Consider the following 26,443-nt stretch of genomic DNA (forward strand, 5'->3'; position numbering starts at 1 on the left):
GCTCAAAGATGTACCAAATGGGGCATGGGCAGTGGATCCCCAAATGCCAAAGTTCAACATTGAAAAATGCGCATGCCCCAAATGTGGCCCTTTTGCCCCCAAACAGCCAGGCAAAATCATTCATGTGAGGTATCGCTGTACTCAGGAGATGTTGCTGAACACATATTGGGGTGTTTTGTGATAGTGACATAAACGAGAACCTTTTAATTCATACCTGAAGTAAAATGTGTGTGACAAAACAAATGCAAAAAAATGACTACCACAAAGTTTGACAAAAACTGGTGGTAGATATGGTGCATGGAAAGAGTTAAAATACTAGCATTTGGAATACCCTGGGCTGTCTAGTTTTCAAAAATATATGATTTGATGGGGTAAATTGCATTGGCCGGGTTCAAAGATACCCGAAATGGCACATGGGGGGAAGAATTACCAGATTTGGAAAAAATGGCTTTGAAATAGCAAAACGCTACCTGTACTTATTGCCCCATAATGGGTAGAAAAAAGCAAAAAAACATAAAAACATTGGGTATTTCTAAACTCAGGACAAATAGTAGAATCCATTTAGCAGGTTTTTTCATTACCTTTTATAGATGAGTAAAAGATTTTTCAACTAAAAGTTAGAAAGTCATTTTTTTCTAAATTTTTCACCATATTTTATACTTTTTTTAGTAGTAAATAATATGATACAATCAAAACAATGTCATCTAAAGAAAGCCCTTCTTGTCCTGAAAAAAACAATATCTAATGTGTGTGGGTTCAGTAAACGGGAAAGAAGAAAATTACAACTAAACACGAGCAGCGCAGAAATGTTAAAACGGCCATTGTCACGAAGGGTACAAAAAGTAAAATCAGCCTTTGTCACGAAGGGGTTAAACACATAAAAAGGCACGCAGTAAATAAGCAGTAATACACAAAGAGTAAGTCGTACTGAGCATAATTTAGGTGGCAGAGCTCATGGCAAGACAAAGAGAAACGTGATGCGAGCCAAACATTATCTGTAGCTCTTTATTAATCTCACAAATATATCAAATGGTTATTTTGAATTTTATCAAGATGATTCATCTTTTTTTCTACGTTAACTCCATGGCAACTTCATAACCTCCTGAATTATGTATTAAAAGTGCTGTAAGCATTTTTTTCTAATCAGTGACCAATTTGCAATTTTAATTGTTAACCTGAAAAGAATGTAAATGCAGCGCATGCTCTGCCATCGTAGTAACATCATCCTGTGATTTAGAAATGCCATTAATAACACAGCACCTTATGATATAATAATTAGAACGCTATCAGCAAGTTTCACAGCGCACTAAAGTTCCAGTATGTTCAGTACTTTCATTCTTTCACTTTTATGTGCTTAATTAGGGGTATATAGTAAGTAAATTAACCCTTTAGATGTTATGAAGCAATTGAAGACACAGTTTAAGGCTTCTAGCATGCATACATTTGCAAAAAAGCCTGAACTTTATTTCCAAACATATTTCAGTAGCTTCTATAAAAATCTTTTGTTTTGGCAAATACGTTTTTAAAAAATGTGGCTTTGTTATCACCAGGAATAATAAAAGTTTTAAGCGAATATTTGCACAAATCCTGCTGATTAAAATATTTTTAGTGTATCTGACAGTTATTGTAATGCGCTGGGTTTCTCAATTGTTTGACATGAAAATTGGCAGGCATAAACATTAAGATATTATTAATTCCTATTAAGGCCCTGTAGAAGGAATTAAATTAGCAGAGTGACCCAAGGAACATTGAAGAAGCAAATTAAGATTTTTTTACTGTATTATACGAATAATCCACACAAATCATTTATGGTGAGAGCATCCCTAGGTCCCTTGTACGGATCTAAGATCCAGAATACATTTTTGGGTTTTATTGCCTTGAATGTATGTTGATAAGCATAAATGTTTTTCAGCTTATTGTAAATATTTTTTTTTACCTGACAATATGCATGCTTAAGCTGAGTAATATATAAATGTGGTCAGTGTTCGGTTGTTGTCTTCTAGTTGGCATCAAAGATGTTATTTCGGGGAAAGTGTGAAAGGGAGGCATGTAACCCCCGTTAAAGCCTTATCATTAGGACAATCTACATTTTTTTTTACAAATATTTACATTGAATATATTTATTAGGGGATTTATCTGTTTCTTAAAAATATTTGTGTCTTGTTATTTATGTTTGGTTTGATACACTATATGACCAAAACTATGTGGACACCTGAACATCCCATTACAAAACTATGTGCCTTAATATGGAGCCCTGCCCAAAATGTGTTCCGTGAGGTCAGGGCTCTGTGTGCTTTAGTTCCTCCACACCAAAATTGACAAAATCGTGTATTTATGGACCTTGTTTTGTGCACAAGAGTACAGTCATGCTGGGACAAGAAAGTGCCTTCTCCAAAAGGATGCCACCGTGCTGGAAGCCTATCCTAGATATTTCCAGTTCACAATAATAGCACTTACAGTGGACCTGGGCAGATCTAACAGTGTAGAAAGTTCACAAACTGGCTGAGAAAACAGGCATCATATGACACTTCCATGTTTAAAATCACTGTGTCCTTCAGCACAACCCTTTCAACTGCCAATGTTTGTCTATGGAGATGGCTGCCTATGTGCTTTATTTTATACACCTGTTAGGAACGAGTGTGGCTGGAACCTACCTCCATAATTAGGGACATGTCCACATACTTTTGGTCATCTGTGTTTTATATATATAATATATATATATATATATATATATATATATATATATATATGTGTGTGTGTGTGTATGTATGTAATACTGCAATACTGAAAACATATAGTCTTAACGTTTGTACCATTATATAATGGTATGTAAATTGTGGTTAGATGCTTAATTTGTAAGTGTTTTTTTGTTCTAGGCCATTGCTGTTCCAGACCAGCGAACATATTGCCAATAGCACTTCCATAGGAGACATTATACCATACAGTGTAATCCTCCAGTTCCTCTTTACAAGGGCTCCTCCAGAACTGAAATCTCCATACCAGGTAACAGATTATATGTAATATTACAAGTGAATGCATTAATCTACTTAATCAGCTGGCATTCAAGAAATCTCACCAATTTAACCATGCGTTCTACAGGGCCATCAAACTCTTCTTACAGAAGAAACTCACAAGGGTTGGTCTTTCTTAGTACATAGTGACATTTGGGAGCTGAAACTCCTACTTTAGTTAATAAACCCTTAAGTGTTTGCTATTTATTGTGGTTGCGAAAAAGGACATTAATAATCTTATCACAAACATGAGGTTTTTCTTTTTTCACAGAGAGCTGAATGGTCTATTGCTCGTTACTGCCAATGGCTGGACGATCACCCATCAGAGAAAGACAGGTTGATTCTCATAAGGTATTTATTCTTACATAATTGTTGAGCAAATAATTAGGCTTCTGGGTGCTCGGTACGATAAAGCATTACCGCGCTTTTTGCTTCTACTTTGACAAAAGGGTCATGTAATCCAGCAGGATGAGGCATTTAGCATTTACTATATATTAGCGAGTGCTTTGTTGTTTTTGGATTTTAAGGGTTACAGGACAAACACTAATTCACTGTGACCTTATTTCCTAAACTTAATTTTCATTGTTGACACAGACATATTGATTCCGTTTGTGTACAATGACAGTGTGCGCCCAGCCCCCAGGAGGTGCACTTTATGGTTCAAATGAATGCTTCAATTCCCTCTTTTGTTACAATGATCATCTTTTTTGTTTTGTTGTTAGTAGAATGGAAGCGGCTGTTATCCGTAGAATATTTTTTTATGGGGGGAAAAAAAAACAGGACAGAGTTGCTACAGCTCTCTTCCCAATAATGTATTGCCTTGCTTTTAATATTATCTACAAGGAGATGGATGCACGTCTGTCAGTGCACATGAAATTAAAGATGAGGTCTTTGCTTGTATAAATATTTCAAGTTTTGTTTTAGAGGGTGTGATTAGTGGCGTGGCTTTGTAAAATGTTATGTGAACCCTTTGATGGCTATTTATGTAATCAAGTAAGGCATTTGGAATGAGGAGAATGTGTTTTTATTTACACAATTTCATGTATAAACACATTTTGAATACACATTATTGTGACTTTTGGGGCTGCGCATGCACAGCACTGTGATACACACAGCAAACATTCTGAGCTGCTAGAATATCGAGGTACCAAAGAGTTGGTGAGAGATTGTCATTGTTTCTTTGTGAATGGTAGAGACTGACTATGAAGTGAAGCAATTTTCTCTTTTAAAGCGTTAGACAGGGCTGTGTGTATTTAGAGATGTTGGCTGAGACATCTGGCAAATCGAGTTGTTTTGGGGTCGGACACCAAGGGCCAGACTTAGCATTTCCCTTCCAGCTATTGAAAGCCAGATCTGCGCAGTAAGACTGGTGATGTAGATGTATGAATTGTTGTTTTTGTGTATTTAAATAACAAACATGACTCATAGTTGAATGCAGACAACTGTCAGTTAATGACCTACAAAAGTACTGCTCATTAAAAATCTGCCCGGTCCATTTTTTCTTTACTCTGCTAGGTTAAACAAATAGATTTAAAAGCAAAGTCCACTGGCATCGAGATTGCACTAGGTTTTTAATACCAGAGTTTCTCTCGCATGAGATCAGCCACGTAATTACAGGGATATGTCTGCAAGGCTTATTCGGTCTCATCCTCAAAAGAATGTTATGTGTCCGGGCGATGGTGTCTCATTAATTGTAATTTGCATTCAACTTTTAAAGAAGTCTATTTATTGTTCCTGACTTAGAGGCACGAATGTGTATTCGGATTTCTTCTGAATGCATGCTTGGACCTATATTCACCGTGTCTCCTTGCCTTGTCAGTGCAGTTACATGCATCCTGCACATCCAAAGAAGTCACTCATGCAGCACTGCAAGCAAACGGCCACTCGCACTTTGGCAGCATTATGGGTGTATGTTGATACGTGGGGTTGTGTAACATACATATACATTGCTGCTTTGATTCAGTGATAAAAGAAAATTGGGATCTCAAGGGGTAGGAGAAGCCTATATAGAAATTGACTTACAGTAAATGTTAACTAAACAAATAGGGCAGGAAAAGTCATTTATGGTGCATATATACCACTATATGCACATGTAATGATTTGATCAAACTGGGAGAAAAGTTTAAGCAGCAGCATATGTGATTCAACACTGATTGTAAAGTAACACACCCTACTTATATGAAAGAGTTCAGTTGTGATGAGTATTTGGCTAAACTGGATACATGTACTGTGGCTGTGGAGTGTGCCGCAACGCAGCTCCCAGTGGTGATCTGGAGAAGTGGCGCCTTGATGGCCTTGCATATTCTTTATTAATGTAAGGGTACGTCATAATTCTTCCAGTAGAGCATTTGTGAGGTTGGGCACCGATGTTGGACAAGGCGGCCCGGCTCCAAATCTCTGTTCCAGTGCATCCCAAAGGTGTTTGATGGAGTTGAAATAAAGGCTCTGTGCAGGCCAGTCAACTTCTTCCACACCATATCTTTTTGTACCTTGCTTTGTGCACTGAGCCGCAGTCATGTGGGGATAGAAAAGGCCCTTCCCAAAACAGATCCCACAAAGATTTCCTTTCACTGGAAGTAAGGGACCTAGCACAACCCCTGAACAGCCCCATATCCATCCTCCACCAAACTGCAGTCACAACTGGCACAATGCAGTCAAGCAGGTAACGTTCTCCTGGTATCTGCCAAACCAGAGAAGTTTGATTCGTCACTCCACAGCACGTTTCCACTGCTCCAGAGTGCAGTGGCAGCGCGCTTTACACCTTCACTCAATCCAAAGCACGCGTGCAGCTGCTCAGCCATGGAAACCCATTCTAAATGCTTCCACTTTTCAAGAATACCACTTAGTTGACTGTGGTATATCTCACAGGGATAGAATTTCCCAAACTGAGTTATTGCAAAGTTGGCATCCTATCAGAGTGCCACACTTCCCTGAGCTTTTCAGATTGACCCATTTTCCCCCCCTGCAAATTTCTAAATACAGACTGCAGGGCTAGGTGCTAGATATTAAACACCTGTGGCATTCGTTCTGATTGAAACACCTGAATTCAACAATTAAGAGGTGTGTTCCAATACTTTTGTCTGCTTATATATAATCTAGTAATTTTTGGTGGTGTACCTGTTTTTAATCACCTTCCACTGCTTCATCCCAGTAGTTGCCTAGCAACAGCATGAGCTACTGTTTGATGTGGGGGGTGATAAAACAAACCAGCGACTATGCATAGGTTTTGGAAGAGAGCGTGCATGAGAATACCTCAGCTAGAGTTCAGCTGAACAGGCAACGTTTATTCTCTGGACCCGTCACAGCATGAGCCTGGCGGGATGAACGATAGATGTGCACACAGCTTATGGTTTTGCCCTTTTAAAGGAGGGGGTTGTTTAGCAACACTTAGAACAGAGGGGGAAGATTTAATAAATGCTCTGCCTTATATCCTGTGACTGCATTGGAAAGGGGTGGGGGAGGAGAATGTGTCTGCATGCTGGTGTTTTCCCTTATATTATAAATCTCACAATTGAAGTCATTCAAACACCACTTTCAGTCAGTTTGGTCGGGGGAGGCGCAATACTCCGTTTTTTCAGGTCTTATAGTTAAACACATAACCATAACTATGTTTTACCTTTTCAGAGGTGCGCTGGAAGCATACACACAATCTGTTAAAGCCAGAGAAGGTAAAGAGTTTGCACCAGTTTATCCCATCATGGTCCAGCTACTCCAAAAAGCAATGTCATCTCTGCAGTAGCTTGTGGCAGTTTGTACAGAAGTTCATAGGTGGATGTAATAAAATTTATGGGAACGGTATTTCTACTATTGTATTCTTCATGCATGCTAAAATCATTAAAGTCTTACCTGTATAAAAATTCCTCTTCTCCCATGGTACCACAATTGTTTGTAAAACCATGCATATAGTAAATTGTTATACATACTACTGGGTCCTGTTTTCATGCAGAGACATATTGGATTGAGAGTTCTGACACACGATCACAATTTAAACAAGTTTATTTGAAATATACAAGAATATAATGTGCAAAAATTATAGGGGCAATATGATAAGTCATAGACATTGTTTTACAGCTGTGATTCATGAGTATTAAACACACAGAGCCATGATTGCAGCAAGTCACAGCAGTGGAGCCGTAACAAAATAAATGCACCTGTTCGTTCCGACAGCCGCAAGAAAATAAAGTAAAGTGCAAGTGTTGCACCAGAGTTAAGTGCAAAGTCGTCCCCCCCTCATCATAAATGACATTTTTCATAACAAAATAAATCTATCCAAGCTCCTGTAGCAAACTAGATTACTAAACGTTTACGCTTTACAACACCACAGCTTTTGGAGGGCTCTGTACTAGATTCCGACCTCCTGTCCACATGTAAGCCAGTATTTCATATACCATTATATAAAGGTAGCTTGGGTGGTGCTGGATAGTCAGTTAGTGCTCATGCACTTTGCATTAAAAATGCCACGTCAGAAAAGTACATATTCTAACGTCAAATAATTAATTTGTGCAATACATATTAATAAGCATTAGGGTCAATAAACAGCAGTTATATAATCTATAAGTTCCCCTTTTACCTGTTTCGAAACAATGCTAATACACATCTCATTTTAGCACCACAGGATATCAGTTTCAAGCCTTTGTTACCTGATACAATTTTCTCCAAAAGGCAATTTGGTTTAAAATATTGGATATTTTGCATACTTATATAAAACATCACACATGCCATTCTCCTGACAATTATACCAATTGATTTGGGAACACAATTAATAACATTGTGATGCTATTTTTTTCTCCCTCTGTGCAGATGTATAGCACTTTGTTAGGTTTCTTGTCTAATGCTGTTGTGAACCCTGCGCAAAAAAAAAAATAAAAGTTAGGTACAAAAGCAGTCCCAAGTTGTAGCAAACTGTCAATGTGTTAACACACACTGGTATAAGCTCTGTCTCAGCAACTCCTCCAGCTTTAAAGTATGTATTCGTGAACAGGGTGCAGCAATTCTCATAAGTCTAATAAGGGAGCTTAATCCTAGCAATCAAGTACAATTAAACAGGCCTGCAGAGCCCATTCCAAGAAGCATGCCAAAGCTACAAGGTTTGACAATTTCTGACTTACAGAAGCCAATAGTGACCCAAGAAGCATGTGATGCAATACTTATCATATTTGCCTATCGTATAGCACAGCAGGAAAAATCAACAATGGTGATGACAAGAGCCTGAGATGTGCCCCCCAGGGGGCAGTATATGTACCCACAACATTCTATGACAAAATTAAGTGGACTGTGGCTGCAGATGCCCACATTTCCCGGGGCCATATTTTCCCTAGCACTTATATAACCAGTTGTACACCTGCACATTCCTAAATGACCGACGCATTGTAATCCTTTAACGACCATGGACATAGCGGATACGTCACACAGAACTGGTCCCTGAAGACCAAGGACATATCCTGGGTTGTGGCCTTTTGGTACCTTCAGGGCTAAATACCTGCCAGTGGGAGGGAGATCAGGCTGGCAAAGAGCCGTCTGACAGCTGGGGCCCAACATTTGTGCCTTCAAGCTGTTGAATGTAATGGCACTCAGAGCGCTGTCCCATTCAACTAGGATTTGAAAGCCCAAGCGGAAGTTCATCATTTTCTTCCCGTGAGGTCAGAGAGAATCTCCTCGATGCAGCATTCCTGCTACGGTATCTCACTGAGAGATTGGTGGCATGGCTGCTTGAAAAGTGTCAAAATAACTAGTAAAATATACCGTGGGTTTTTTTTATTTTTTTATGTATGATGCTAACAGATAAAAAGCCTATATAGGGTGGTTTCCAAATCAGGGCAAGTTAATGAATGAACTTAAAACTTTTTTGTTTCTAAATTCCATTATAAGAATTTCCTATGTGTGCACTTTTGAATGATCTGAACCCAGCTATCATTTCAAATGTGCAAAGCATTGATGCATTACTATAAATGCCCAGAAGTGGGATTCACTTTTATAAAGTGAATCTAGATATAAATTGCTGAGCATTGCACTATACTAACCAGTCACAAAGTAGCGTAATAGAGTATACCTCAGCAAAACTGCTATAGGAAGTTAGAGAAACACAAAATGTAATGCTTGTAAACCTACTGAATTTGTCCTTTTCCTTTTCCAACAGTCAGGATTTAAACGTTTTTGTTCTTCTGCCAGCGCTTTTGCTTCTATAGTGTACATCCTCCTCTCTTCATTCTTCATTTTCTTCCACCTATCACCTAGTATCACACTTATGGCTCTGCAAAATATGTCAAAACAAAATGTAAGCCAAGGCACAGCATTCTAGGTAGCCAAGTAACTATATTCAAGAGTTATGCAATTACAGACATAACACAAGACAGTAGTATTTCAGTGGTAATAAAGCACTGGGGATCAACATGAAGAGGCCTCTGTCCAACCGATCAGTTTTACATGGGCAGGGTAATGAGTAGCTGTGACTTTATACCTCCAATCCATACACAACTGATAATGGTCAATGCAGAAATTTTGTTTTATAGTATAGGACTTTGCTTAAACAATATGGAATTTTAAAGATTCTAAGCCCATTGCCACAGAAACAGGGATATTGAAATATTAGCCCAAGAGAAAATGCAGTCTTAGTCAAGGTTGGTATTTGATTGGGCCAGCATAGAAAAAGATGAAAGATTATTAGCTTTAAGGACCTCAGGTCTTTTTTTCTACTTAAAGGTAATGTTGTATCCTTTTCCAGGTTGACCCCCCCCAAAATAAAATAAATCAACTGCTACTCAAACACATCAAAAGGTACCAATGCAATTCTATCCATTCAGATCTAGGCATTGTCCTATTAAACATGTTGTGCAGTGTGTATGCCTTTAACTATCCATAGTATTGGGCATGACCTCTTCAGCAAGTGTATTCACATGTATCTGACAAACCATTTGACCTAAAGCCAGAGGCTATTTCCACAATCAGACTAGTTTCCCCTCAGGAAAATCTTTTATAACAATGTCCAATGTTTTGATCCCTATTTAAGGTCAAATCTTTAGCAGACTTTTTTTTATGCCACACTACATGGCTGCTTGTCCTGATTTACCACATTTACTATACCATTATAAAAAAAAATAAGTGTGCAATATATATAATTATTACCCACGGTCTAGCCGTAGGTGTTACAAAAATCAAACATAGCTGTAAATTAGTATCTAAAATTAAAGCTGGCAAAACAAAACACAATGTAGTGCCGTATTATACCATCTGAAAAGCATGACAAATTACATTGAAACAAAAGCAATTAGTACTAATTGTGTTTAGCCCAGTTATACATTTAATGAATGGAGAACCGCATGCACTTAGTATATTTTAGAAATATACCTCTTAAAGCAGCATAATCTGTTCGGATTATACTATATAACTGGGATTAAGTGTGATCAGTGCAGCTTCTATACTGATTTTAAGCCGTTTTATTTTTACCCATTTAAATTGCTTTAACATAATCAGTGTAGGGTATGTGCGGGATTTCATTGCATTTTAAACTGAAATACAAAACACTAACAGGGATGGACTTGTTTGTTATAAATTTGAAATGAAATCTCATTACCGGTTGTCTTTTCCTGGATACATTTGAGTATATTCAACTCTATACTTTTTGGCAAAAAGCATGAAGGCATTCATTGGTCTTTTGCACTTGTTGGGAGAGGAGACAATCATAGGATTTGGAGTCCCTGAGCTGTTGCTCCTGACAGTTTTATTACATAATGAACTGTAGGAAGGTTGTGAAGATCTTGGAGACGTACAGTCCTTGCTATATTCAGACCTCTCAGAATCTAGACTGCTCGCTCCTCCATTGGATAACGAAGCTCGGCGCTGACGTGCCATACTACTTAACACATAAACTGCAGAAGAGTCCATGGGGGTGAAGTCATAACTAGAAAAGAAAGCACAACTAATGAGCTAAAGGGGCAGATCTAAACAAACTATAAGAGCAGGAACAAAGTCATCCAACATGCATCATGTAATTTGTGCCTACCCCCTAAAACCAAATGTCACCTTAAAAAATAAAATCTATTTCCTTCCTATGTTTATACAGTGACTTATTTTGCTTATAATCCCCCAATCTAAAATGGTATAATTTACTAAGGTTTATTCACTAAGGGATCATTTGCAGGAGACGTGTGGAGGACCAACGCTGGCTGGTTCTTTCAGATAGAAAGACTGAGCTAGCCCTGCATAATGTATAAATGCATGTGTGAGAAGATGGAGGAAATCTCACTGATTTAACATTATACATGACCAAGCTGCTCTTGTTGCATATGTTTTCTGGATTGGATCATCAGCATGTATAGAGAGCTCAAGAAGTTGAAACACAACTCTTGCAAACTGGGATTTATTCACTAAAGTGAGAGATATATATATTTAAAAAAAAAAAAAAAAAAAAAAACTCCCCCCAGCTTCCCTTGGTCCAGCAAAGTGCTTGTCTGTCCCCCCACATCCATCACCTGACAATGCCTAATCGGAACAGAAGAAGGCAAATATTACTGAAAGGTCACAGTAAATGGAGAGTGTAAGTGTACAGCACCTTAGTTTACTGAAAGGATCACTGAAGCAAGCATAAGGGGCAAACACAAAGTTACCTTTTAAACGTATCAAAAACACCGGAATCATCAAAATTCATGGCATCTGGGTGTCCAGGAGGTAGACAGATATCACCAACATGCATCTCACAGCAGGGAATGCCATGCTGAACCACAGTTAGACTCGGATAAAATGAAGACCAGCCTGCAAATGATAATCATTTTAACGGTTTTTAAATTGGAAAAAAGACCGTACAATCCAAAAGAAGATAAAAAAAACCAAAAAAACACAACACATAAACACACCCCCATGTAAATACAAAACAAGAATGTACGCATTTGTACAGAGCAAACTTATTCGAAGACAAAAAGGAGCCCTAGTACCTTTGTTTTTGATGTAAAAAGGGTGATCCAATCGGCACTCTACTGTAAGCAAGCCATCTGTTGTACCAGGATCAAAAGTAAGTTGCAGGACCGATTCACCATACGAGACACTTTCTTCATGGGAGATCAGCTTTAGACCATCAGCACCATAACCCTAGAGTATCAGAACAAATGAACAGAGGTTATTGCGGACATTTTAAGGCGCGTCAAACATCTATCGAATCAGAAAACTTGCAAATATGACATTTTCTCACAGGGTCCTAAAAGTAACTACAAATAATGTATTTATGGAAGTTTATATTGTGATACGATACCATGTTACAAATTACCTTTTGTCAGAGAGGGTAAAGAAGAAAAAAAAAAATAAAAAAAAAAAAATGTAGGGTCGTTAATATGCTATCCACCATAGAGACTGGGCTGTGGTACTTCAATATGCATTCTTCTTTAATGGGGGTGTCAGGGACACTAAACTGTCCCTGCAACAGTTTCAATTACCGCAGATCTTCATATAATGACACAGTTAAGTTAGTTACTAGAGAGACTACCTGTAATATTAAAACAAGTTTAAAATACTAAAACAAAGTATAATTGAGATTAGGAGCCTACCTTATATGTGCCCACGGCGTTTTCCCTCTCATTTCTGTAACGTGCGTTTTTTGTAAAATCATCTACAGTCTGCCACTGTTTTTTTCGACCCTTATGAAAACATAAACGGGTGCCTGAAAAAGGTTTAAAGACTTAATAAAAAAAGTAAAGGGGGGAAAAAAACCCCAAAAAACAAAGAAATGCAATAAATCACCTTTGCCCAGTAACGCACATGGTATTTTACATCGTGAACAGTTGTACTGCTTGTAGGTGCCAATTAAAAGGGCACAGTAAAATAAATGGTGCAAACATCCAATCAATCAAGAAATGGAAGACGAGCTTAATAGGTATTTGATAAATAAAATATATTTCCTAAAAAAAAAAAAGTGCATATTTTACTTTGTTGCACTGGAATTTAAGATAAGCCATGCTACAAGCATATACCAGTTCTCTTTGGGCTTCCCAAGGTACGTTCATTAGCGAGTATGTCAGTATACCATTCACACAGTGTATATAAACCAAGTACCTGATAAGTATGCGTGTAATAACTACTATGAGGACACAGTATTTTGCTGGGCACTATTTCAAACCGACAGCCGGCCTTAAGCCCCATCACCGAGAGGCAGCATCACTGGCTCCATGCTGACAGAGTAACAGCACTTGGCACGAGCGCCATAGTGCTGTTAGCGTTTTAGCGAAATTTGGACTTGGAATAGTATAAGATAATGTAGTGAATAAGGGAGGTTTTTAGCACTTTAATGTCTACAAGCACTACAAGATGATTAACATGAATTAGATTTTGAACAGTGGGAGATCCTAGAAGAAAATGCAAGGGGAGCGCCAAAAAAACCCCCAAACATTTAGAAAATGTACAGCTTCCAAAGTGGTGCACATCAAATACTGCATCATGTGCAGACAGAGGCTGCTTAACAATCACACCGAGCTGACTCTTTAATTGGACAAGCAGGGCTTTAACATTGACTAATGTGCAGGGAAGTGTTTAGTGCCAGTGTCTGGGTGACTGGAGAAACCCCACATACCCTGTCTCCTTTTGGTTAAACTTAGGACTCAAAACACTATACTATGTCACAAAACGCCCATCGTTAGGTTGCTGCAGGCCTCTCATTTAGTCTACACCGCACTGAATGCCAGGGTGTGATGCCACCTGGTGAGCAGTCTCAGGAGAGCCATGGAAGGGAGCCGCCAATGACTAAAGAAACATGCTCATTATAAATAACGGCTGGGAAACCAAACTGGGGTCATTAACTCAATGCCCTAAGCTACTCCTTGATCTGTTCTAGTGGAGGGAAGTGCACAGTATTTTCACACTTTTTGCACTTGTAAAAAATAAAAAGGGAGGAGGGCTTCACTTTATTACTGGGCCATGGGTGTATGTTATAGGAGAAAGTTTGAAGAGCAGTCTAGTAGATTAAGTTAAAAGAGCTAGAACACACAACAGACATTCAGCTAATGTGAAAATAGAATTGTTTTCAAAACAGGAAACAATGTTTTTGGACAAATTTTTAATGTGATAATAGTAAAAAAATTAAAGTGGCAGGTGTCTCCCCTTAAATTACCTTGCAAGAAACAATGCCAAACAGTTACAGGCCAAGAGTGACACCATCCTAAATCATCGTCATCCGAAAATGAGGACATGCAGAATATACCAGACTCTGATTCACTGTTTGCCTATGGAAAAAAAATAAAAGTAAATGTAAAAAGCCTCTTAGGAGCACATTCTGCGGAGTGTCTAAACTGCAGCTCCATCAGTAATATTTAACAAAAGGCAGTCCTTAGTATGGTTGCTTCCTCTGTGGGAGGTAATCACTCATCAAAGAGACCTTCTAGTGTCCCACACAGCCCCACTTATGATTAATGCATATCAAGGGAACAGGGAAAGAGCAACATACAGTTACTGGAATCTATAAACACATATGCAAGTTATTATTTAGGAGTTCCTATCTAGTGCTGATGGTAGCATGTAAGTCCCTTAACAGTCACAATACCAGCTCTGTACAGAAATGCCAGGAAATAACCCTCTTACGAAAAGGCAAACAGAGAACTTGCATACAATAAATCCTAGGTGTGGACACCATGCTCTGGAAATACATACATGGATTCTCTCTCAACTGGAGAGTTCACTGCAGAACTCTTCTTGTGACAGAGTAAGGCTCGTGTGGAAGATAAACTGACCATTGTTCATTCTTATTCTTCTTTGTCAATCACACACAATGCTCCACTTTTACCACGTTTCTAAATGTTCTGTTTGGCCAAGTGAAATGAGCTGGGCTAAACTATCACAGTACATGGCAAGTCATTGCAATACATGTTGATGCACAAGATCCTGTATGACCAATTACAAGATATATATTTCTTATGAATGCAGCTGTGGGGCTACCCAATAGTTGCCATGATCCAGTCTAGAGCACAGCACTAATGTACTTCTGGCCACATAAATGTGCTTCACATATTAGATCACGTAAATCATTTATTGCTCAATACATCATGAAGCAGACCAGTTTCTACTGTAAGTGGCTCTTGTAACTGAAGGCAGTATTAAATATTCTGCTTGAGAACATATAAAAGCACCTCTGCAAATGCCAATACATTTCTTAAACTAATGACTATTATGTGTTTATTTTTATTATTTTATGTATACTAAACAAAAAAAATTTCTGCTACACGGGCCTACATTTGAACTAAATACAGCACAAAAGGTAGAACCCTGTGCTTCATCGTTGCATGTACCAGCCCACAATACATCAAATGTAAATACATGAATAGCGCCATGATTGTATGCGATATTAACGCACAAGGGTAACGGGGAGCTTGTACGCCACTGCACAAGAGTAGCTTGAGTGATCTGGTAGCCGACTTACCCACAATAATTTTACCAACACAATTACGTAAAATGACCGGTGCTAGTGCTTTTAGCTTTTAATAAGAACCCATTTAATTGTGTGAACACATGAATCGTGTTTTGTCTGCATCACCCGGACCATACTATGATTTTTAGACATGAAACTGTATATTTTTATTTAGAAGAAAAACAAAACAAGTGTTGCTGATTTCATAGCAAAGATTACATGCAGCACTTAACATTATGGTGAACAATAGTTTTGGGATAAGACACTCCATGTATAGGGTTTTAAATGCCTCTCTCCTCACCTTATATGTATTTGTACACAATAAAATACACTTGACATCCACCGTCTTGCAAATAATTGAACACTTTTCAAAGCGAAGAAATAGTACATGATAGAAAAAGGCTCAATTATTTTTGCAGTAAATGTGTATTTGCACACTCTGTAAAACCCTCACCCGTTGGCGTCTGACTGCCGATTCTTCTTTCCAATGACTTTTAGAGGGACTGGTCTCGCTTTCAGAGGAAGCTGGTGGAGGCCGGGCATAGGAATGTAAACTTTTGCTGGTTGCTATTATGTGAACAGGCGATGATCTGAAATCCAAAGAAGCCATTTAACATATCATAATCATTTTAGGACTATGGACTGTACCTCTGAAATGTTACGGAGAGTTTGTGCTAACCGGTAGTGATACATTTTACATTTCTGTGGTCAGCGCATTCAAGACTGTTTCAGTAACACTCGATACGGGACAAAAACATAATCCAAAATAAAGACTTCGATATAACAGTTTGAGGGCACAGATCTGGTTCTCTTATTTACACTAGAGAGAACATTTTACTTTGTCATGCACACACATATGTAATATGAGCCATTACACAGCTGCTTAACATAACAGTCCTGCCCCAGAATTGTATTTTTAATGTATGTTAGTCCATTATATTTCACTGCATGCAATTTAGAGGATGCACTTTTAAGGTACTGGAGTTACATGTAAGCTAGCAGGTCAACGGACTTTCTTTAACCCATCAACATATTTGACTATCATGTTACTATCATGTCTCCTCTCTTGCTTTGTTGTTCTTCAGTGTACATATATTGTATAATATTTCTAACTCGTTCCTGGTATCTTTGGATAAGACCACATACCATTATATGGGCCCTTTATTGAATTATATCTAAAATACTTCTAAGTCTTGTTCTCCACAACTATATAAGTGACCTAAAGGGGCAGTGAGGCCTTGTTTAGGTTACCTAAAAGCAGCATTTGTACATCTTTTTTCCTGCTATGGAACCTATTCAGAATTATTTTTATTAAAGAAATAAAATGAAGAAAAACAGAAAGGGGGGTGGGGTGGAGTAATTTAACCCGGGTTTAGGCTTTAATAATGAGGAAATACTCAGTGCTAAATAACAGACAGCAGCCCATAAATACACATAGTTAGATGACACTGACACCAAGTATAACCTTAGGACAGATAATCATGTACCTATTATAGAATGAACATTGCATCAAAGGACTTTGGGGACTTGTGGCTATATTAGCCAGTTCTGTCAGCCAATTCACTCCACTGTCACACGAATAGGCACTTTCAGACATATTTGAGGTTTTCTGGTTCCATGAAGGCACTGTATATTGTTGATGTGAAACATCTGCATCAATGTGGAATACCTCAGGTGACGTGGAATCTGTTTGAACAGCTTGCAGTTCTGGAAGATCATCTGAAGGAAAGTACAGACGGGAGAAGGTGAACCCAAGCAAACTTATTTTTTATTCATTCATATATGCAACACATACATAAATTACCGTATGTGTTCGATTATAAGACGACCCCCCAAAATCTGAATATTTAAGAAAAAAAAGAAAAAGCCTGAATATAAGACAACCCTATAGGAAAAAAGCTTTACCAGAAAATGTTAATTCATGTAAACTATGTGAATAATTGTTTGTTAATAAAAGCTATGATTGAGAAAAAAATTTTTTTTTTATTTTTTTATTTTATTTCCTTTTTTCAACCTGCCCCCCAGTTATGCACATCTGCCCCCCAGTTATGCACATCTGCCCCCTGGCTTGCCACTCTGCCCCAGAAATGCCTTATACCCTCTATATGCCACTGTGCCCCATGATATGCCTTTTGACCCCCCTATGTGCCACTCTGCCTCCAGAATTGCCTTATACCCCTATATGCCAGTCAGGCAAATTCGGTATATAAATACATTTTGGGGGATTTATTCAGTTTAACAGGTATTTAAATTATCCACAGATAGTATAAATAGGGGAAGTAAAACAAAATTCCATTACTTGCCCTCAACAAAAAAAAAAAAATTACACTTTTTTTTTTAAACCATTTTTCTAGTTTTGTCTCTCCGCAGCTCAACCATAGTGAGAAGGAGAGGGGAACACACAATAGAGAGTCTGTCATGCAACTGACTTAACGGACTGAAGAAGCAATCAATCACACACATTGAAGCGCGGATCTGCTGTAGACCAACTAGCAGAGTGGTTGGCAACAACAGAGACTCACTTGCACTCATGGCAAAGCGGGACCCTTTTGTTAAACCATGCCGTACCAGGTATGTCATTGGTCACAAAGGGCTTCAATTCCTCTTATAATCAATACAAAACGCATACAATTAAAAGAAACAGATTCTTTACAATAGGCTACGCAAATCATAACAAAACAAAATGTGTAGGGGAGCGCTTGCCTGCCTAGTCCCTTGGTTGGGGAATACTTACCAAGTTCCATGTGATCATCAGAAGAATCATACCCGGGTGAAGATGGGAGATGTTCGTTGCACTTTAGCATTTCCAATGACTCATTCATTACTGTAGACCGTTGGTCCATCATCAACTGGACTTTCTGTACAGCATTGGGCATATCTTTTGTCTTCACTTCCCACACCATATTATAGCACTTCAGCTGCAACACAAAGTTAGCATTATGCTTTACTGCTTTTAGGAATTAATCTGTACGATTTATACATTACACCTGTTATAATAGAATGGTTTATCTTTTTCCCACACTGGTAAAAGAATTTTGACAACACGCACCATGTATGAACCATTTTAACAGGAAAAGGCGCTAGAGATGTTAGAGATGTTTTGACAGGCCCACACTGTGGCCAAGCATAGCAGTTTGACTTCTGTAATATAGATCCTTCTCAGTAGTTGCATTGGTTGGTGAAAGTGCAATGATACACGCCAGAGTTGGACTAAGTACCATCACTTTAAAAAAGGGGCAATAGAAAGCAAATCGCTCACACTTCACATACTAGACCAGTGTAAATTTATGCTAAAGGTTATAGGCCAATATCAGACTTATTTACAATGGGTCTGCTATACCATATGCGCCATCATTTCAATGTCACAACCAAGCGCCTTTAGTAACCTGCTTTTAAAGCGATTGGTTAAATGCACCCCCTGGAACTCTGGCACAAGAGTGATAAACATGTACAGGGAAAGTGGGAAAAGAGACAAATGCATGGGGGGGGGCTATAAACGCCTTCCATGCACTGGCAAGGGGAAGCTATTTAAAAAGGACACTCAGCTATGATATGTATTAAGTAGCTGGGAGTGTCTTGGAGAAAAGGCTTTCCTTGGACAAGCAGAGCTTCCATAGAGTTGCCATAAACAGCTCACTGTGGTGTTTTAGTGAAAAGTCACCAAAAAACACCTCCAGGTCTGCAGGTAATGTTTTTTTGGAACGAAATGAAATACCAGGTTACCTTCCCACGGGACTTCTTTAAAAAGTAAAAAATAAATAACGATCTGATGCCTACATACAAACCAAAGTACACACAGCACTCATATAAATAAAAGTAGCGCTGAATGACTTATTTACACATCAATAAGAGCCTGCTCATTCCAAGTACAACACACAGACATCTGATTGTGCGCCAATATAATAAGACACAAAAACAATTTAATTTAAAGTTCTAGGGCGTTTAAAGACGTACTATGAAAAAGATAAAATGAGCCAAAAATGCAGAAGCGTTGCATATCTTTCCATAACTGAGCCAAATAAAATGCTGGCTAGCGGTAAGACACATGCAAGACTTTGCACAATAATAATGCATTCAATCTGACTGGTGTTTAGTGCAGGGAACTGATAAACTACGCGGGCTTCAGGTTATTTCTCTCGCCATGAGGAACACTGCTGGCTTCTCACAAATATTCATTAATCTCCATATAAACTACTTGCCGAGTTAAAAAGAAAGATTTTTTTTTTTTTTTTTAAATCTAGAACTTAAGGGTAATAACAGAATTACATTACTAATACATATCTCCACTTTATATAAAGCAGTGACCTCTTGTGGCCATTAATGAGTACTAAATAAAACCTGTGTATTCACAGCAAAAACAAAAGATTAATGAATCTACTGGATCGCCTTTCATTTATATAGCATCAACAATTTGCAGCGCACACGTTCAAAGGTTGTGACAAAACTAGAACGGCGTCACTAAGACAAACCAATACATTAGGGAAAAGCATTGCAAGTTTGCAACCTAGAGAAAACGAAACCAACAAGATTGTGCTATTGAACATTTTACACTAACAGTTCTGAACTGAAATAAGGAAATTGATCAGCCTGCGCTACAATATCACAGAACTGGCCAGGTTGTTACTTTCTTCATTACCTGCGGATTCCCACCAATGTATTGTTTAAATAGCCCCCCCGTTTTACACTCACCCAAAGTTATGTTAGCAGAGTTAGTTTCCAATCTACATCGAAAGAGGAATGAAGCAGAAGACTGCTTGGGTGTGGATTACAGCAAAAATAATGTGGACAGGCCAGTTTCAGACTATTTGTCATTTTGGAAATATAGTCAAGGGAAACATGTACATCTCTATACCAGGAGTACACGGCTTCCACCATGGTGTCAGTAAACTATACTACACGGGCTTAAACACCTTTCAGAAGCATCAGTCTACTTACCGGTAATACTAAAGACCCCTGTTAAATAATGACCTAAAATAAATACATTTATAATATATACATACAATTACACATACACACAATATTTTCAAATACTAAAATGTATGTTAAATACACATACAATCACGTTGTCATCCCAAAGACGGATCTAAATGATTCTGACTGCCTTACAGGTTAGATGCTTCAGTCAATTTCCTCTCTTGCCACTGGGGTAAGACCAGCAACCAGCCGCTAACTACACAGGCAAGCAGAGATTCATCTTTAACCAGTCTGGAGAAGAGTTTATTAATTTAAAATGCATTATATCAGAGCAAGAGAAGATCATGGCGTTTACATGTAAAAACATTTTTTTAATACGACAGGTACAAAAATATGAATCGCCTTGTGCGATTGTAAACATGTTGCATCATGCATATCTCAAAGGGGAGGAAGGTGATCACATTAAATAGTAGCCCCCGTAGTCTGCGCAGATAAAGTACACATTGCTAAAAGCAGGAAGGCGAGCTTCTCGTGCTGCGTAGCTGACTTGGCGATTACTATACCGAGAAACCGAAAGCTACGTAACGGAAACGGACCAGGGGCAATCCCCCTGCGTCACGTGACGACTTGTTTATAAGCTCTGAGCGCATGCGCACCGCATTCTCATTCATTCTCCAAAACAAGAACAGTGACTGCTCATTGTAAACAGATTCAGAAAAGCTGTCGGGGCCAAGGGAGTTAGAAGTCGACACACAGAACTACGAAAGTAACATAATTATGAAAATCTCTACTTAAGTTTAATGCGCGTCGATACAGTTTCGATGCTTCGTGTGGCTTAATATAACGTATGCAAAGCAGCCAACAGGAGAGCCAAACCATCCAAGGAATTAGGACCCCGAGGCGCCCCCAACCCTATCACAGATCCTTCATGCATGTAGAGGCAGATCGGACACATACAAGGCGGAATGTCTCCGAGAAAAAGCAATGCTAACATCAAAGCAACTTCTAGAAGTGTTACCCCATAGTGTGCCCTCACATAACAGTGTCCTACCCATATCTCTATTCCTGCCCTACATGACTCTTCTACATCCCCTCAGAGATTCACTTTACTGCCTTCGGTGAAGCGTCAACTAGCCGGCCCCGTCATATCCCCCTCCAGTAAGCGGTGCTCGCCCCGTTATATAATCATTGGTGTAACAAAACTAACATTTCACCACACAGAATGAGTTAGAGACTGAAATTCACGCGTCTCAAGGAATCATTTGGCGCGTTTCTCAAACGGTGTGGAAAGGCATGCGATTTTAGAAGACTGAACTTTTGCCTGTATAAACATTTATTCGCAATCTACACCCAATACTTGCTTCTAAGAACACGGGTAGCAGGGCCCGTCACCATCTCACTGTAAGAATAACACAGCACACGTGACTTCTATTACAACATATGGGCCCTTATAATGAGAATAAACAAGCGACAGGCGCCTCGTTAAGTCGTTTTAAAAGAAGCTTTATTAGAAACTGCGCCCCAGGCCGGCCAGGGATAGATGCGAGGACGGGTTCAGTGTTGTGACAGAACCCCACGGAGGGGTGGAGGAGGTGGCGCTGTCAGGCCCCGGCTAATGGAGGCTCTGAGCAATTGAATGGCCGGAGCTCAGCGCATAGCAGCTGGGAAGCAAATGACAGAACGACCGAATAAAACCCTTCAAAGGTCATAGAAATACGAGCAGCACAGTCCTTCCGAGGGTCTAGGCCTAAGGGCCGAGGACGGAAAGACTGCCACTGCCCGGAAATGAATGAACGAACTCACAGCCTCAGAACAACAACACCGACAAAAACAATGAACGTCACAAACGGAACCCGTCAGTATGTGCCTCGCCACTGGGGGGGAAACTCACAATGTGCCACGGTCAACGGGAGCTAGCACCCTGCTGGAGCCATCCGCCCAACTGTCATACTTTACACTTTTCATTAACTACTTGCAAACAAACTTTGTTTCTCTACTTACCAAACCCGTCGCCATTACCTAATCTCTACCCTGTTAAAATCCCTAGAGGGCAGGCTTTAGAAGGCAAAGCAAAAACTGATTCGTCGAGTGTCATGTCTATCTATCTTAGTGCACTCACCATTGGTATAAAGTTATGCTCATCGTCTATTGGTCAAGGGTGTGGAAGAAACCTTCTCTCTTTATTGGTTTGGATACCTGCCCATCAGGGCATGTCGTGTTCATTGATTGGTTGGCTTTAGAATGTTTTGTCAACATATATTGCAGACTCTTGGCTCTACCATTTACGGGAGTTGTAGTTCTCAGCTTCTACATCAGGGTTCAGCTCGCCTGACAGAAAGACTACATCTCCCATTGTCCATAGCGCTCTGATCCAGTGATTGTAAACAAGAGTCACTGGGACACGTGTATCAAATCAAACTTGTTATGGTAATAGCCGAAGTTGAGAGGGGGCGCTGGTTGTTCAGAGTTCTTTTTTTCCATTGTCTAGTAGGTAGAAAAAGTAGCAGCTGGTGTTGTAAATGTTCTAACTATTTTAATCCATTTGTGACCAGAGTTTTGCCTGTTTTGACAAGAGGTTTTTGTTTTCTTTTTTTTTTCTTTTTCTAATAGCTTTGTGTGGTTGTGATTACCCTTTCCATGTTTTGACTTTTTGAATGACAGATAGGGCTTTTATTTGATACTACTTTTTGTGTAGTCTGTCACTTAGCATGATTAGGGTCAAAAATCAGACCAAATGTAAAAAATCTCAGAGATCTCTCTTGGAACCCGATGGTGCCGTTTAGATGTTATGCTAACCTCACTGTGGTCATTTTCTTTTGTATTTTTAAACTATTTTTAATTCTTTATATTTGTTTTTGAAGAGAGGGAAACACAATGTCTCCCTCTTTTCACTTCGATCCCCACTCTGATCAAAGAGTACAGTACTTGTAATCGACCTGGAGGTCCCAGGAGGTTCAGGACAGACCCACTGGTTGTTGCCAGCTGAACTCTGTGACTTAATTGCAACTGGAGCTCGTACCAAGCACTGTTACACCTTATCTATCAGCCAGCAGCCTTCTGATATTGGAGACCCCCAAGCAATCTGGAAAAAGCTCTGTAGGGAACTCCATGTCCCACTTTTATTTGCTCCCCTCTCTGGAGGAGTCTGAAATGGGACACTGGGCTTGTGGTCACCTGGGGTTATCAATAAGCTTATCAGAGCCAAGGACATCATGGTGCGGGTTACAGAGCTCTCTGATGCCACACCAGAGGCTGTTTGGATTAACGTGGCTTGAAGCAGGTTGACCAGTAGACACAAGTACATTGCATGGATGACCATTCACGGTGGACTCCCTCCTAAGGATATTCATACATACCAGGTGGCTGTGAAGATACAGATATAGAGGAGGAATCTTCACTACATTGTATCATGACAGTGTTATTTTGCACAGGCTTTGCTGGGATCCCTGGCAAATTAACTCAAATAGTCTGTGAAGAGGAAATTCCTGTTCTTTTTTGCGAATCTCAGAATTTTATAAATGAGATTCAAAACTGAAAAAGCAGATTAGTAGGTAGATTCACATAAATGGAAAACCTGTTTTTATAGTATTTTATTCAAAGAGAATCTGCACTTCACGCCTAATTTTTATTATTTATCATGTCATTTCAAAATATTTCATGATGGAGGAATACGAGTTTATGGTTTTTATTGTCGGTAAGCCCCTAGTTGGGCCAGCTTTGCCTCTCACCCGGCTATGTGTGTTAGTTCCTATTTTGATGGAGGACCACAGCACTTTACACCATCAACCTTGTAAGCTATACTGGTGTAATGCGTAAGCAAAGTGAACCACTTTAATAAAATGAGTCTCTTGTCTTGGGATTCTGTTATTTCCATTTTGGTTTGTGATGCAAAGGATAAAATACACCAAGCTTAAAATAAAATAAAATAATTATTCAGATTCTTTTATCGTCTTACACCACTGCTACTATGACAAGGCTGAGGTCCTAAGCATTAAACATTAGATCCATGGAAGAAATGTGCCATAAACTGTAACACAGTAGGATCATAGGCCATCTGTTTAGCCTTCTAGTTTTATACTTGATGTAAAACTGTACTGCGAAATGAAAAAGATTTATTGAGCGCGGAAGTTACAAACTATCAGATATTATATATACCGAAAAAGCCTGAATATAAGACGACCCTATAGGAAAAAAGTTTTACCAGTAAATGTTAATTCATGTAAACTATGTGAACAATTGTTTGTTAATAAAAGCTATGATTGAGAAAAATATTTTGTTTTTATTTCCTTATTTTACAACCTGCCCCCCCAGTTATGCACATCTGCCCCCAGGCTTGCCACTTTGCCCCAGAAATGCCTTATACCCACTATTTGCCACTGTGCCCCATGATATGCCTTTTAACCCTCTAAATGCCACTGTGCCCCATGATAGACCTATTAACCCCATATGTGCCACTCTGCCTCCAGAATTGCCTTATATCCCTATATGCCACTGTGGCATTTAAGGGGTTAAAAGGCATATTATGGGGCAGAGTGGCATATTGGGAGGTATAAGGCATTTCAGGAGGCAGAGTGGCATATAGAGGGTTAAAAGACATTTCTGGAGGCAGAGTGGCATTAAGGGGGTTAAAGGGCATTTCACAGAGCACTCTGCCTCCAGAAATGCCTTCTGCCACTGTTTAACACTCCCTCCTCCCTCCCTCCTCCAAACTTACTGGTGCTTCTGAGTCCCCGGTGCTTGAGCGGAAGTTGTGTATGCGAATCGCGTAGAGCTCTACACGCTGCCCGGACTAAGCACCGGGAACTCAGAAGCACCGGTAAATTGGGGGGGCATAACACAGAAGGATCCACATCCCCTGGGTCTGAGTCCCCGGTGCTTAGTCCGGGCAGCGTGTAGAGCTCTAAAAGAAAAATCTGAGGATGCCAAATCAACATGATATCCATGCTACTGTAGACAACTGTGTCGCCGACCGCAAGTTCTGTATCATTTAAGTGCGAAGTGGGTGTTTTGCTGTTCATTTAGCTTTAAAAATCTGTTAAAGCCTTTACTGAGATCTTCTGTTTGAAGACAATGCGATGACATACTGCATTACTCAGTTACCCAAGTCTGTCTTATTATAGATAACCTTTTTTTGTATGTGATGTTGGTTTAATTGCATTCACAGAATTAAGAACAACTGCACATTTTCTATAATAAAAAGTGTTCTTTATTTATAAGTGTAATTCATGTATAAGGAGAATTTAAGATAACCGATACTGATAAATATCTTGACAGGCGTTCAATGCCTTATTTCTTTTTCAATATTGATGACATTTCCTTGATCCACAGTTGAAATATACGGTAATTAAGATAAAGCTAGTAATATACAGTATCTGTGGAATAAGCATGTGAATTTTTCATTACAGTTTTATTTTTCAGCCAAAGTATAACATAATACACTAAAGCAAAACAGTAAAAGTGCTAGAATTGTGATATTGTGTCTATAATATAAAATGTTTTATTTCAAATGGTTCCATCCTCTAACTTTATTGATTCTTCATCCCCTTTATTATCTTGATCTTTTAGAAAACATTAACAATGATAAAGACGGTCATGAGTGAAACGGGTAAGCAAGCTACACCTCTCCATGTGTCGCTGACCAGTTATATCATTATCTGCTGTCCCATAGCAGTTGTGGAACTTGTACAAAGATGTAATTAATACATGAGCAGTGGTATAGAAATGAAAAGACTGTACATGGGACATCAGACCAACACACCAAGAAATTAAGATGATGGCATCGATACAATCCAAAAATGTAAGGCATTGCTATTCATTAATGTCCATGTTTTGTCATTGGCACAGAGATGCTCATTTTGAGAAACCCCAAACCTTCTACAAATCTTCTACCAAACATTACCAAAAACATAGACATGGAATTGGCAAATAACTGTTTCAGTGTTTATGGGAACATGTTGAACGTGTGTATAAACTTACAGAATCTTACATTTGGTGTTTTATCTCTACGTAGAAGGCTGTCCTCATCCCGATACATTGGCTATACAGTTTTAATGTTAGCAAGGGAAAAAAAAATATCTGCTGTTCAGCCATTTAGTTTATCACTGACAACTATTGAGATATGATCATATTGATCAAATAA

At 39.0% G+C, this 26,443-nt stretch overlaps 2 protein-coding genes across 2 annotated transcripts in view; one reads left to right on the forward strand and one right to left on the reverse strand.

Moving 5' to 3' along the window:
* Positions 1-6,750, forward strand: part of LOC149302886 (conserved oligomeric Golgi complex subunit 5-like) — a 141,973-nt gene extending 135,223 nt beyond the window's left edge. The window contains exons 20-22 of the mRNA XM_089482091.1: positions 2,877-3,003; positions 3,283-3,362; positions 6,636-6,750. Coding sequence (XP_089338217.1) covers positions 2,877-3,003; positions 3,283-3,362; positions 6,636-6,750 — 322 coding nt within the window. The remainder of the gene's footprint in view (positions 1-2,876; positions 3,004-3,282; positions 3,363-6,635) is intronic.
* Positions 6,751-7,839: 1,089 nt separating this feature from the next.
* Positions 7,840-22,320, reverse strand: LOC149302888 (HMG box-containing protein 1-like). Its single transcript, XM_089482159.1, has 11 exons — positions 22,306-22,320; positions 18,125-18,308; positions 16,878-17,109; positions 15,845-15,980; positions 14,101-14,212; positions 12,545-12,657; positions 11,939-12,092; positions 11,615-11,759; positions 10,582-10,908; positions 9,120-9,261; positions 7,840-7,857 (listed from the first exon to the last, which is right to left on the reverse strand). The coding sequence occupies exons 1-11, from the start codon at positions 22,318-22,320 to the stop codon at positions 7,840-7,842; spliced, it is 1,578 nt and encodes a 525-aa protein (XP_089338285.1).
* Between the last annotated feature and the right edge of the window lie 4,123 nt (positions 22,321-26,443).

The sequence above is a fragment of the Sceloporus occidentalis genome, unplaced genomic scaffold (assembly GCF_023333645.1).
Source record: "Sceloporus occidentalis isolate IW3139 unplaced genomic scaffold, rSceOcc1.0.p SCAF_17, whole genome shotgun sequence".
Taxonomy (NCBI): Eukaryota; Metazoa; Chordata; class Lepidosauria; order Squamata; family Phrynosomatidae; genus Sceloporus; species Sceloporus occidentalis.